Source organism: Notothenia coriiceps, unplaced genomic scaffold (assembly GCF_000735185.1).
Source record: "Notothenia coriiceps isolate Sejong01 unplaced genomic scaffold, NC01 NC01_scaffold00031749, whole genome shotgun sequence".
Classification (NCBI taxonomy): Eukaryota; Metazoa; Chordata; class Actinopteri; order Perciformes; family Nototheniidae; genus Notothenia; species Notothenia coriiceps.
This window is the reverse complement of record NW_011364450.1, coordinates 177,051-192,309: the sequence shown is the minus strand read 5'-3', so window position 1 is coordinate 192,309 and position 15,259 is coordinate 177,051. Positions and strand designations below refer to the sequence as shown.

At 40.7% G+C, this 15,259-nt stretch overlaps 1 protein-coding gene across 3 annotated transcripts in view; it reads left to right on the top strand.

The window, feature by feature from the left end:
- The window catches only part of LOC104960238 (activin receptor type-2A), a 44,746-nt gene that overhangs the window by 21,345 nt on the left and 8,142 nt on the right, over positions 1-15,259 (top strand). For all 3 annotated transcript variants that reach the window (XM_010788218.1, XM_010788220.1, XM_010788217.1), the window contains 3 exons: positions 1,767-1,921; positions 11,658-11,801; positions 12,370-12,513. In XM_010788218.1, coding sequence (XP_010786520.1) covers positions 1,767-1,921; positions 11,658-11,801; positions 12,370-12,513 — 443 coding nt within the window. The remainder of the gene's footprint in view (positions 1-1,766; positions 1,922-11,657; positions 11,802-12,369; positions 12,514-15,259) is intronic.

Below are 15,259 nucleotides of genomic sequence, written 5' to 3'. Positions count from 1 at the left end.
CCAGACTTGCACCTGCGTGCGCCAGCGCTACACACGACCCCGGCCGCCGCCTCTCCCTCACACGTGCCCCGACTAAAGATGAACAAAGCGGCAGCGCGCTAAAAAGAGGTTCAAGGGAGGCCCTGCCATCATGCCTGATGTTGGCTATTGATCGTTATTTTGTTTAGGGTCTGGTAAACATAGTTCGCATAAAGAAATCATGGAATTCCTGTATGTCTGATTTTTTTTTTTCCTTTTGTCTTTTCTCTCGGTCGCGCGCGGGTTCCGGGTCAAATAATCGGTGTGGCAGGGCTGCGGCGCGGCGCGAGAGCGTAATCCGATTGAGGGCGTGTCTGGCAACCGGCTACGCCACTCGTATATAGCAATGCGATACTATGCTATTATAACATAGCGGTGTACACTTATGCCAGCTGTGATTTATTAATCAATTAATGACAAATTCAATCATTGTAATTATACTTGCATTCAGAAATAAGCAATAAAGCTTTAACAAATGCTTTATTTTCTTAAGGCAATTTTATAGTTATGTTGTTTTGATATCCTTTACTTAAAGGGAACCTATCATGCAAAGCACTTTTGTACGTCTTTATACATGATATATGTTGTCCCGACTGTGCCAGGGATCCACCAAGTGTCAGAAAACACAACCTTTCTCTCTTTCCTCCATACCCAAATCTCTAAAAACGGGGCTGCAACGGATCTGATACAGACTGATCCAGATTTGGAAAATTCTCTAATGTCAGGAAAGAGAGAAGGTTGTGTTTCTGACACTTGTCGTTGAGTTCGCCTGGCACACCGGGACACTATTCATGTATAAAAGACGTTACAAAAGGCATTTTGCAGATAGTCCCCTTTTAAGTAAAGGGTATACAACACAACATATACTTAAATTGCTAGAAAATAAAAGCATTTGTTAAGCTTTATTGCCTTATTTTCTGAAGATAGTATATTACAATGATTGAATTTGTAATATTGATTAATAAATCACAGGCTTGGCATAAGTGTACGCTATGTATAATAGCATAGTATGATTGCTATAGTATTCTAGGTTGCCAGAAACTGACCATGATCAAAATCGATTATTCGGCAGCCTGGGATATAAATAATCCATTTTGACCGACCCCCCCCCGGGAGAGAAAGAAAAAAAAAAAATCAGACATAAGGAATTCATTGATTTCTTTACTGGAACATGTTTAAACAGTACAACAAAATTAACTACGAACAATAAACCAACTCATGGCATGGATGCAGCTCCTTTGAATCTCATTTTTACCTGCCGCGTTTGTTCATTCTTTAGTCGCACGTGTGAGGGAGAGGGGGGGTGGGGGCGGGGTCGGTGTGTAGCGCTGCAGCAGCAGTCTGCTCTGCACGCAGGCTTCCTCCAAGTTTACAGTAAAACAAACTGGTGGTGTGACCAATGGCCATTTACAATTATTAATACTATTACTATTATTAGCATTAGTCTATATGTTGGTTGAAACTAAGCCAGAAAAAAAAAAAAAAAAAAAACATCAATAAAAAAATATATAAATAAAATCGATTTTTAAAAATAATATTCGATTATGGAGACTGTAACGAATATTCGAACTGGCATCCCTAATATATACTGCTGCTAGATATCTTAACTGATATGTATATGTCAATTTAGTTTTATTTAGACATAACAATGTGATATATCGGATTGTTTTATATTTTCTATATACATGAAGATAAAAAAAGCCAATTCCTAACTTGTCATTTTTTGTCAACTCTGTCTCTCCCCACAGCCACCTCCAACCCATTTTCCCAGAAGCCCCAGCTGTTCAGCACTCTGCTGTACTCCCTTGTTCCCATCATAGGCCTGGCCGCCGTGGTCCTCTTCTCTTTCTGGATGTGGAGGCATCACAAACTGGCCTACCCCGCCGCCCTCGTCCCCACACATGTAAGTCTCAGAAAAACTCTTCAAATGTGAAATGAAACCCTCCAACTAAAGTCCACTCCATGACAACTTTTGCGTCTTCCTCAACCCTCATCACTGTGGTGTGTTTCCAGAGGTCACCTGCCAATCAAACGATGTGGCAGGGACACTGGTGTCGGCTTTCTTCAAAGTTGCTGCTGATGCAGTTAGGGTTTCTCTTTTAGTCCGTGCTTCATCTGTTAATTGCAAACAAAGAGGAAAAAAGTCAAACGCATCGTTTCCTGCGTCGCAAATTACCCACAGCCCGTAAAATCAAACACTAAAGCTTGCAAAAACACATACAAATAATCAAGATAGGGACATTTAACGCTGTACTTACATAACAACCATTAAATATATCAAACAATACAAGTCAATTGTCATTAGTTTCTGTTGTGAAAAACGAGACCCACAGAGACAGAGACACACTGTGCCCACAGTTTACGTTGAGATAATTGCTTTTTCAGTTCCTTCTTTTAAAGTTGTATTGAAGGAGCCCTGGTTTCCTTTTTACCTTGAGTCTCTTTCTGAGCCGACACTCAGACTGTAGTTACGACGGCTCACATTGTCTCAGCTTTTAATCACACAATTGCGAAATGCAAGTTTGAGGCACATCTGGTCGTGTCGTCGTTCACTTATTCATTACTCATTCCTTTTTTGCCATCAGGGTTTTTCCATAGCTGAAAAAACATCAACTTTTCATGTCTTCACTGGACAGTTTCATCACCTGTTTTAAACATCTTCTTTAAACATCTTCATCCTCCTAGGGCTGGGAATAACGCTGTTTTGCAGAATTCCTGATTCATATGGTTTTTTTGTTATCACTTCAAGGCGGTTATGAGCCAACAGCAGCAGCAGAGCTATATTCTCTGCAGCTCAGCAGCAAGGAGGAAAAGACAACCCAAGCAGAGCTTCCACCGTATGGAAGAGGAGTCAGGGGCCTCTGCATTATTGATGAGGCTTTATATAGGCAAACAAAACTAAACACAGAGACGCTCGCAGCTCTGCCTCCGAGGATTGTGGGTGGGTGGGGAGTGCGGGGGCGGGAGTGAGGAGAGACATGCAATTCTTTCAACTTGGTTATTGTATTTGCACAGAGCTAAAGCCTAGCAGGGAAGAGATAAAAAGATAGTGGCACAATGCAATCAGGAAACAAATGCTAATGTGCATCGGACATCAACACTGCTTTATGAAACATCTTACCTGGAGACAAACAAATGAACGACATAAAACAAAACGAGATCATGACCAACGAGGAGTCAGATCAATTCAGAATGCACAGCTGAAATCACAAGGGGGGGGGGGAGGAAATGAAATAACCCGGATGGAAGAAATGAAGTCATGGCGGATGTGTGTAATCGCGTGTGCGTGCAGAAGTATTTAATGCATGAGTAGGTGTACAAGGACAGGAGGAGGAAAGGAGGTCACTCGTACACGGATGTATTTAAGAGTCTGAAAGGAGGTGATGCAGTAAACCCCACCCGCCTGCTTCTTGAAGGTGGATAAAACCTTATCTGATACACATCCCAAGGTTATTTTATAATTGTTTATACCAGGGTTTTCAATAGGCGCTTTCACACCGGAGTGCTTTTACCCGTACTTTTCCAGTTTAGTTTCCGATAGTTCCTGGGATTTTGCGTTCACACCAAAAAGAGAACTTAGTTCATGAGAACTTTTACCCCCTTTTTAGTCCCTGCTAGAGAGGTGGGACTTTCCTTGGGAGAAAAAAGTTCCAATTTCTGATTGGCTGGGCGGATTGCAAACCACGCCCCGTAAAACTCGGAAAGGTTTTTTGAAGCCGCCATTGTATTTGCTGGCATTAGCATTAGAAGCTGCTGGGAGTCCCAGCAGCTTCTACTGAAGCCAGTCCCCAACTCCGGGGACTTCCGGCCGGGGACTTCGGGTGGCAGTATACGCCGTGAAGTGGTTTGCGGCCTGCCAGTAAAACCAAAGAAGAAGAGGAAGAAGAAGTGACATAAGCGGCTTCATTTGCGTAATCTTCCCTCAAGGTATTTATTCCGGTGTGAACGCGATCTGCTCTTTAGTTCCATGAGGGAACTAAGTGCTGGGAACTAGGTACGGCAAAGTACTTGGTGTGAAAGCGGCTAATATAGAAGATGGAGAGCTGTGGGAGAGGGATGCAGCAGGAGGGGAGATTTATTTCTATGTTCTTGTTTTGGGGTTGTTGTTGTTGTTGTTGTTGTTGTTGTTGAAGAATGCTCCACAGGCTGTATTAAAAAAGCAGGGGAGACTCCGGCAATCACTCAAACTGCTCGCTCCTCCAAAGTCACTGCGGACGGCTTCCAGCGATTCTTCCACCCCTGAGAGCGAGAAAAAAAACCCGTCTGCTCCACCGCAGGTTACTGAGCAACACCTGCCTGATGAAGTCACATTTATATAAGAACTCGGGACAATAAGATGTTTGACATTTGAAAAAGAAAGGTAACGCCTACTGTTAAACCTGACTCAGAGCTCCAAGGCATTCTCACACATGTCTCTCGTCAAGCAGAGGAATGAAGATAAAGTCACTCGTGTGCACTAAACAAATCTGTGTGCAATTGAAATGCAAATTATACTTGAATATACGTTTTTATTTTTTAAAGCGACACGAGTTGCATAACAAACCGACTGTCATTATGTTGCGTATTAGCTTATAGCAACTCAATTAGCCCTCAAAGGTAGAATATACTTTATGGATTTAGTCTAAAAGAGCGCAAGTAAGCTGGACTTAACACACAATACTTACTCATTGATCTTTTGTGTGACAGTAACAAATGGCCCACACTTTTTGCTAGTTAGATCTTATGTGTTTCCGTCATAGGTATTTTTCTTTGTTCTTTTGGCTCACTTTCTACATTTAGCCAGCCAAAGAGTTCACAGTCAGTGAAGACAAAGAAAGTGGCTTCCATTATTTTCTTTGCAAGGTAATGAAACATGCAGTCCTCATGATGCAAAAGTAATTGTTCCCATTTAATGATCAGTAATAGATTCATTATCACGCCTCAGTGATCTAATTTCGAAAAGAAAGACTTTACTTGGGACAGACTAAAGGTGAAGGTATTTGAGTTCATACAGGGTTAAACATTTGTAAAAGTGCATCTTTAACTTTCTTGCACTTACTTTCAAGCCCTCGAGCCTTAAGGAGATTAAATCCAGAGAGAAATGCAGAAAACAGTGCAGCTAAGTGACTAAATGGCACGTTGTCATTATGTCATTATGAGGGTGGTCCATCATGGGCTGCATATTCGCCACCAAGCCTCCATTACTAACACCACAGCGCGAAGTGGAGGCAAACTGGAATTGATTGTGTCTGAGTACACAGGCCCACCGCTTTCACACGCAAAGGCCTGCAGCACTTACACTTGTGTCTGGACATTTTTTTTCCACCTGGACGCTGTTTTCTTAATCTATCCATCGATTCTGACCAACATCTCATCAATTGCTTTACTATGGAGCTACTCGCATCTGGGTGTAGCTTTCCAAAGAGCCACTAATGGGAAGTCCAGGTGTCCTGAAAGACTGCTGACTTTTGACTGCTGCGGCTTATTTTGGATTTTGACTTGACTTTTGCGTTTGCTCATTTTTTCTTTGCTGGGAAAACGCAGCTCATGTGTTGCCATGTGAAATGCAAATGTAACATTTACATTGTAGATCAAACTGTGAGCTGGTTGTGAAAGATATACTCGTTTGTGTATTTTGACAAGCTTGGTAATGCTTAAAATTCTCCTCAGGGGGTTACTTTAATTTGCTCTCCATTGACTTGTCCCCCCATGGCTGTGAATAAAACATGAAAAACTATGTGTAGGTATTTACTAGAAGGGTGAACACAACATCACATAGTGTCTAATTTAAATAAAAACATTTCCAATTTTAGAATATCTAGTTTGGACTAATTTCTTATAAGGCATGTTTTGTTTTAAATGTAAGATGTGAAAATCTTTTTTTGTTTTTCTCAAAGTAAAAAAATGGCAAATAATACTTTTAGGAAAGACATAATTTTGCTGTTTTTTGTGCAGTATGATCAGTTTTAATTTCAGTTTAGGCGCTTTCATTCACTTATTTAACTCTCCATTTCTGTGTCTTACATAATCTTTGTGTGTACATTCATGCATCTTCCATCAGGGGGAACTATAAGAACTTTCCTTTTAACACATTGTTAAATCCATTTTCATTTGCTCTGCTTATTAATAGCATCATGTACATTCCTTTATACACCATCTTGCCTTGGTACCATGCTTATTAACCACCTTGTGATCCATGTGGGATTACCTGTTCCTTCATGTGTCCCAGACTCAATCTTCCCAAGCCTCGGTCTGGAAGGAGAACAAAAGGTTGTTCGGGGACGACCCATCGTTCCCCTGCCCCTATTTCATCCACTAACCGAAGGAAAATAATTTCTCTGTTTGCTTCCTATGTTCCTTTTCAACAAGCACGCCTTTCACATTATGGTGGAGGTAAGAGCAGTTCAATTGAAGTTGAAACTCTATTAGTTTTCCCCCCCCTTTCTTTGGGTTCGGAGCTTGCTTTGAATTCTCCACCTCGATCCCAGACCACCATTTTGTTCTTCTCTTTGCAGCTTGTTTTCGGTTCGAAGCACTTTTTTTGTTCTGCCTGGGTATTATTGCATGGATGGATGTCTTTTGTGTTCCCTGCTGAAAAATGTATTGTGCATGGTGGAAAAAAAGTGGCGAATGCAGCCCTCCTTTTTTTTATTATATGAATGTCCACCTGTGATGTTTATGTAACGTATTGTGTCTGATGTGACCCAGTTTCCAGAGTGCTATCTACAAGACCTATGGCTCACCATGCAGAGAGACGGGAGAAACTGCAGCATGCTTTTCATCCTTAAATGCAGAACGAGGATGAGTGCTGATAGATTTTTGCATAAGTAGGAGAATTGCCACTTACCTGGAAAAAATGTTCAAGGCACAGAGTGTAAATTACTTAAGTACAAGAGGAGCGTAAGCCTCTGTAAATGTACTTTGGCTCAAATTCTATCCTTCTGGAGTAGCAGTATGGCTCACAGAACATTTAAAAATAAATATATAATAGGCAGCTCACTAAATAAAAGTCAGTCATGCTGTCAGAGTTCAGAGCCAGGCTTATTGTGAGCCTTCCAGCTGCACTCTGTTTAAGGTCATGTCAACAACTTTTGATATTACCTCAAGTTCACATCAACAACACAACATGACCTTAAGATGTGATTTTTGGAGGAAAGCTTCTACGTATTTCTAAAAATCAAACTTAGCATTTTGATTCACTTCACCTAAACCCTGGACAAACCAAACCAGGCCTCACGGATCAGTTGTGATGTAACAGATGAAGGTGTAATCCGATTAGGCCATGGGAGATGGTTGAGGGTTGGGAAGAACGGCGTGAAGCAGCAGATTCTGTCTTCCTGTTTCCTGCGGTCTGCTGACTCAGTGTAATGCGCCCCCGTCAGAGGCTACCGTGATCGGACACGGTATCCGGTAACTCCCGGATACCGTGCTTTTCAACCTCATCAGGATCATCTGAAATGCCAGGAAGTTGTCACCATGTGGATGACATTGTAACATGAAGCCCTGCTGGTGTTCAGGATCAAGCCATCACCCTCAAATCCGTCATCAAAATCACATCTCGGTTGCCCAGCATGTGCAGGAATCTTCCCCTGGCTTTATGTCTAACGATGACTTGCATTGTACCGTTAGGCAACACCGGCATGTGGAGCACGTCTATCGTCATTTTCTCATTCGCATCACGATCGGACGCACTGCCACATATTTGGCCGCGCACAATGGATGCACAGGAATTTGTCTTTGTGACATTTGTGCAGACATACTGGTGATTCTTTGGGAAAGATAAGACGGTGCGAGAATGACTGATTTATTAACCACATCGTCACCAGTATCAGAATGACTTTAACCCCAAATGCAGACATTTATTTTATTTTAAGGCTTGACCATGCCTTTTTAACAGTTCTCCACTAACAACCTGCAATATTAATAATCCACCTGAGGATCTTTTATATCATTCATGAAGATACCCCGATTACAAAACTGGAGCTTTTCTCTGTTTCAGACTCATTTATGACTTGCGTTATAAAACAACAATCTTTTTCCCATCCAAATCATGATCAGAATTTGAAACACTTTGAATTACTTTGCTCGGTAAACATGCAGGCATTTGAATGGAAATGTAATAAATTGCTACAGAACAGCAAGCACTTCTTGTATTGGCTGAAAAAACACAGCCCTTGGATAAAACTCTAATTTTCTCCACTAAATCCTGATCAGAATAATAACCGCCTTAGACTCAGAAGAATGTTTTGTTACATTTTCTGCCCATGGAACAGTGATGGCAAAGGGAGTCATTTTCCCTGACAGTATCACAGCAGGTGTACCCTTCTGGTTCTGCTTTCCCTCGCACTTTCCTGTTATTTAATTGCTTTTGGGACAGAATATTCTCTCCCTTTTTATCTCTGTTGTCGGCTCACAGTTTCCTACTGTTGGGCTAACAGTTGGATTGTGAAGTGTTGGACAACAACACCATTAACACACCAATAGTACATATATATTGTGCAAATTGTCTTTCTGATATTGGGATCTTTTAAATGGATCATGCAAAATATATAAAACACAGGAAGATAGAAGGACCAATAGAAACATAATTATTATAGTCTTTACAATATTACAAACCTTATATTTTGTCAATTCTACTGTTATATACTCGTTGGAGTGACTTTCACTTAAAGTCTTGCATCTACAGTTCATATGAGCTTGTTTCTAATCATAGATATACCCTTCAAACGTTCAAACCACCAATCATTTCTATGTTATTTTATCTATCTTAAGTCCATTCAGTCTCAATTATTCTTAAAGCTCAAACAGTTCTGATACATGACAGGGTTTCCAAGTATATTTACACAAAATGTTGGAAATTACTACCTTGGACTAGTGCATAAATTAGTACGAGTCTCTAGCTAAACTCGAAGCTAACTTTGTGGTAAGATGAAGTCAGTGAAATGTAAATACAGCCCATTTTCTGATCATTACTTCATTATCTTCTAGTTGTTTGCTTTTAGGATGGAAGACAACTGTACTTTTTTATTCAACTTCTCCTCAGGGATACCTCCAAAGAGTGTATTCTCATGCTTACTAAACAACAGAACAGATAGATTCCTTATTCAGTTGGTACTTTGTGTTCTGGAAGATGTTTTTTAAGGGTGGCAACTTGGGACTGCTTGTGCCGCTCTGTAATCCAACCTCAGCTGCTGCATTGTGGGTAATTTCCCCCCGTCATTTGGCCGGCGTTCAGTGTGAGAGCAGAGCGTACAGACAGCAGGTCTGCCTCGCAGCTCTGTGTCAGAGGAGGGGAAGCCTTTAAATACACACTCCAATCCTCCATTCCCCCTTCAACTGGAAGGCTGCGTGTTTCCACGAACAAAAAAAGTGTTTTGCTTGATTCTTGTTTATCTGCAGCTGCTTCTACACGGATAGTAGTACAAACTCCACTCCTGCATTAAACTTTGTCACTCATTTGGAGTAATTTGTTAATTTCATGAGTTAAAAAACTATATACATTAGGTTTTGCTAGACTTCTACAGCAATGCTAATTTTACTAAAATGAAGTTACTTATTTAACATACATTAGGCGCTTTCACACCAAGTACTTTGCCGTACTTAGTTCATGAGAACTTATTTAGTTCTGATGAACTAAAGAGCAGATCGCGTTCACACCGGAATAAGTCCCTGGGGGAGGATTAGGCAGATGAAGCCGCTGACGTCACTTCTTCTTCTTCTGCTTTGGGTTTACTGGCAGGCCGCAAACAACTTCGCGGCGTATACTGCCACCCGAAGTCCCCGGAGTTGGGGACTGGCTTCTACTGAAGCCTTCCGAGTAAATCGCCAGAACGCCGACACCTCCTCATCTCCACCGCTCCCACGTTTTATTTTGTGTTGCCATAAGTTAGTCTCTCTCCGTTGGTGCGCGGGGCTAATGCTAATGCTTATAATGCTAATGCGAGCAAATAAAATGGCGGCTTCACAACAGTTTTTGGGAGTTTTACGGGGCGTGGTTTGCAATCCGCCCAGCCAATCAGAAATGGGAACCTTTTTTCTCCCATGAAAGTACCTGCTCTCTAGCAGGGACTGAAAAGGGGGTGAAAAGGTTCTCATGAACTAAGTTCTAGTTCCGGATTTTTTTGGTGTGAACGCACATTTTCGGAACTACACTGTGAAGAGTACTCCGGTGTGAAAGCGCCTAATGTATCAGTGCAGTCCACACAATCTTAACTTCTCCAGGATTAAATGCCAAACTAGTGTTTTTATTTAATATTTCCAATACTTAAACATCCAAATCCAGTACCATGGTGTACCAGTAGGCATGAATAAGAACCTATTAAACTGAACAATCTGTAAAGGGATTCTTTAGGTATAAAATGGCACAATCTCATGTTGCACCTAAGACACTTTTCACTTATCTTTCAAAAAGGAAGTACCTTCTTTGAGTGTGAACTAAAGGTCACTTGGTTCATTAACCACACACACTTTGAAATGGATCAAATCTATAAATGCTACTAAATGACACAGAGTTTGTTTCTGGTGCCACAATGGTCTTGTCAGGACAGGCGGTTTCAAATTATTTGCCTATCACCAGTGTTTAGAGTGGGTCGGTGCCAAATCCTCTACAGTAAATCAAACGGAGCGTGCTGCAACTCTTTTCCTCAAAAGAGAGCTCATCTCTGTGTGTTGGATTAAATCTGTAGCAAACCTTTAACCCGAAAGGGGGCATTTTATTGGACGTGAGATTGACAAGCTCTTGTGAAATATCGTCACGCTGTTTGAATGGATCCTGTGGGCCTCGGGGTCTGGTAACATGCTCCAGCTTATCAAGCACCTTCAGTTCAAGTAAAAACACGAGCAAGGGGGGGGGAAATATTTCTTCCCGACACAACGGTACAACGGCGTGGATGTGAAGACGAGATTTTTTACAGGAGCATATCAGCTTGCTTCAAAGGCCATCAGTCATGCGCTGGTCTCTCTCCTCTAACTTTTATCCTTTTGGAAATGTGACTCCCATGCTTCTTTTGAACCTTTCTCCTCGCTCGCACTCTTGTCCTTCCTGTGGAGTCACATGTGAAAGTGATCAGCTTAACCCCGATGACCATCTGTGTTTAACCCACTTTACATTTGGAACACTTGCTTTCACTTTTGTTTAAACGGGATTAGCTTGAACGCTCATGACGCATGATGATTCAACCCCCTCTATGTTTTTATTTTCAACCCATTTTCAAATCAACCTGCTTCATATTCATTCATGTTAAGATCTTGAGGTGACTTGCCCACTTTTGCAACTTCCACTTCCACTTTACGCTTCTGTAAACTCACGCTGATACAGCCCTGAGGGGTTTTAGTTGAATTTAAAACAAATTAAACCTGCTACATACGCTGTGTCCTAACTGCCAAAAAACACTTCAGTTATGACAATACTGAAGATATACATTCAGCGCTTCCTGAAGCACAATTTCAAAAGTCATTTAACCATAAAAAATAAAGCAGAAAAGCAACCAGGCACCACAACATAAAAAAATGGGCTATTAAAAAAGTGCATTATCACATAAAATGACATTCTTAACGTTGTGATTTAAGGTGTCAAGCTGAGGGCTTCACGATTAGGGATGATGACAAGAATAAGGAATAACACTGTGTTCTGTCTTTTTTTCTCTGCCCTCTCTCTAAAGGACCCCGGACCCTCACCCCCGTCCCCCATCCTGGGACACAAGCCGCTGCAGCTGATCGAGGTGAAAGCCAGGGGGCGCTATGGGTGTGTGTGGAAGGCCCAGCTCCTCAACGATTTTGTGGCCGTTAAAATCTTCCCCATTCAGGTATAAGATACTGGATATTTATGTTTTCTTTGACTTGTTTTGTATTTATTTTCTTAGTGTAATTTCACTTTTTTTATTGCTTTTTTGTTCATGTTTTTATTTTATTTATTTATGTATTTCTTTGTACAAAACACAAACTTATTTCTTTACAGAGAATTAAAGAAACTAGCCTTATTGTTTGCTTATAAATAAATATTAAAAAAAATCAGCCAAATTAATAATTAAACTAATGAATGTAAATGAATGTTAATACAAATATCATACTAAATGGAAAACACAATATGTTCAGATTAGGCTTCAAGCCCCTTTGGAGACGTGTGTAGACGATGAAAAGAAACAGAAAGCTCATAAAAAATTCAAAAACAAAACATAAAGGCTTATTTGAATCCCGTTTCAGAAGATGATCTTGTCGCTGATATAAAATGTAACTGTGGACATATTCCTGACCTTTATGAATTATTTCTACCTCTGCTTCTCGCCACCTTACTTGTCTTGTACGATTCATATTTGATTCTTTCCTTAACTATTGATGACAGAAATAACATCTGCGCGTGTCTCCCCGCTGTAGGACAAGCTCTCGTGGCAGAACGAGTACGAGATCTTCAGCCTGAGCGGCATGAAACACGACAACATCCTCCACTTCATCGGAGCGGAGAAGAGGAACAATAACCTGGACCTGGAGCTGTGGCTCATCACCTCCTACCACGATAAGGTATGCAGTCCGTGACAGAGCTCCAATGCCTTTAAAGTTATTCTTTATTTTTTATTGAGTCATTTTCTGTTTTATACGTTTTGAGCTGCAGACTTTTTGAGCTGCAGATCGACGCAGGAAATAACATGCTGAATTATTTTTTGTTATCCAGTTTAATAGCAAAGCAATACACGCTGTCTCTTTTCAAATGTAACACGGTTAATTGATGACTTTTTTCACATTGATTATGTGCAAGAGAAGTTCTAAGCACTCTTTTCACAGTACGATAAGACAGAAATGTTCCATTTGCCATTTGCAACACCAACAAATACATATATTTAAGACAAGAAACAAGGAAAAAGACATTTAACATAACATTACAATCACTGTAGACCAGTGTTTCTCAAACTTTTTCATACCAAGGACCACTTAGCCAATAAAAAAACACTCGCGGACCACCTAACTCCACAAATATCCAAAATCACATCATATATCATGCAATGAAACTTAAGCTCGCTCCATTGCGGAGATATTCCCGCGAGAGAGTGCAAAAACTTTAATTTATTTCAAATGTGAAATGTTACCAATATACTCACGGACCACTAGGGGGCGCTCACGGAGCACCAGTGGTCCGCAGAGCACACTTTGAGAAGCACTGCTGTAGACTATATGTCCAAGATCCTTTGACGTAGATTTGATCTGGGATTAATCTCCATATTTCATTTTAGGATTGACTTCAATCTAATCTAAGCAAATCCACTGGAAATATAAGAACAAATTAGGATATTTTAAAACATGAACTAGCTTTACTTTAACAATTCAAACACATTAGGGAATGTATTGCTTTAACAAAGTCGCAGAGGGGTGAAAAAGCTGTTAGTGGTGCATCTTTGCATTCAAAATAATTCAATCTAATTTGCAACTAAGACTAAAACTGACAATTAAGCACTCAAGTTTCCACAAATAAATAATAAACATAGACCTTCCTTTTTCATAAATATGCCGCTGAAGACTCTGACCAGCGTGTGTTCTGGTTTACTCCTGCACAAGTAAACAAATGTGGTTTTTTGTGTCCATGTAAACACAGTTATATATCCGTCGTAGCCTATCGTCTGGCAGCCCGAGCACAGGCAGCTGATAACGGTGTAAACACTGGAAGAGGGGGGAAACATGTATGAAGCCTGCACATTGTATTGATTCTGTTAGCAGCCTTAGGAGCTAATCCATAATTACTATATACTTCCTGCTGTTTCTTTCTCTTTTTATAAGCCCTGTTTATCCAGAGAAGGTGGATTTTTGTAAGCCGCGTTGGGCTCTTTGTAGCATTTGGGCTTTTAAGTGCCTCTGTGTTTTGAGGGGTCATTACCGAGGAAGTGGAGAGGGATTCTCTCGTACGCTTCGCTTGCTTGAGTTTCCCAGCCGGGGCCAAGAATTTAAATCACTGAGCTTAAAAAGACTTTCCCTGCGTGAATAAAGATTGAACAATTAAAGGTTGTGGGTGTGGCGACTCTTTAGTTATCCACAAATGCGGTTTAAAGGAGTTCTAGAAGAAGGTCAGCAATATATCAGAACAACATTTCGGTGCCTTGTCAAGCATCCACTGTAATTATTTAGAAAGCAGAAGGCTTTAGAGGACACATAACTTAAATATTAACGTACAAAAAGCCTGTCCTTCCTGCTGGTTTTTTGTCCGTTTGAGCTGAAACTTGTGCAACACAGCTGGAACACTGATTGCAGAGTTCAGTGTCCTTGACAGCTGATTTATGTCTCCATGTTCGGGGCTTTTGAGAGGCTTTATGTCGAGGTTTGAGTTTCCTTTGCATGCAGGAGCTTGCTTTAAAGGATGCATGACTCTACCAAAAACTCCTTGTAACAGAATCTTAGATAAAATCAAATCAAATTGTATTTATATGGCACATTATGACTAAAATACACTTGTGTTATATTAGGGGCTTTACGGGAAAGCAAATATGAACAATAGACCATCCAAATGACACAAATGATCCAGATTTGAACACTTCTTTGACGTCACAGAAGTGGCGCTACGGCTGTTGGGCCACCAATCAGGAGGAGACAGCCACGGACATTGCCGTTCGAAAGCGCTGGAGACGCTGTAGTACATAGGCCAGGCCTGTAGATGGTGCTGTTCTCACAGAATCAGCCCATGCAAAGACAGTGTTAAATTGAGCGAAATGAGGAATGGCTAAAATGCATGATCTGTTTGGTATTTTGAAAAATAAAAAGTATAAATATGCCTTATATAGGTATGGTCCTACACTGTATTATTCAAATATAGCATGATAGGTCCACTTTAAGGATGGAAAAGTTGTCTGCCTCCTGAACACAAACTGGGAGCTGGTCTGATTGGTCACCTTGTTTTTTTTATAATTGAACAGCATTGGAAGTAATGAACAAGCCCAGGTAACACTGGGAAACATTTACTTTTTAAAAAAGGCTACAGAAGTGATCAGACAGAAACATTTCCACATGTTTTGGAGCTGCCTGCCCTCTAGTGGTGACTCCTGCAGCTGCACCTGCTTTCATGAGTGACCTTGTATGAAATGAACATACATTATGTAAGGCAGAACTTGAACATGTACATCTCAGCATTATAATCCTTCTTTGGGAGAAAATTCGATTTCTATACAGCAATATTTAATATAAATCTTCAAATGTGACTAAGAGGCATTTGCCACGATGAAAATGTGTCTCAATAGTACGATAAAAGAAGCGGATATTTAAGTATATCCTTGCTGATAAAATCCTA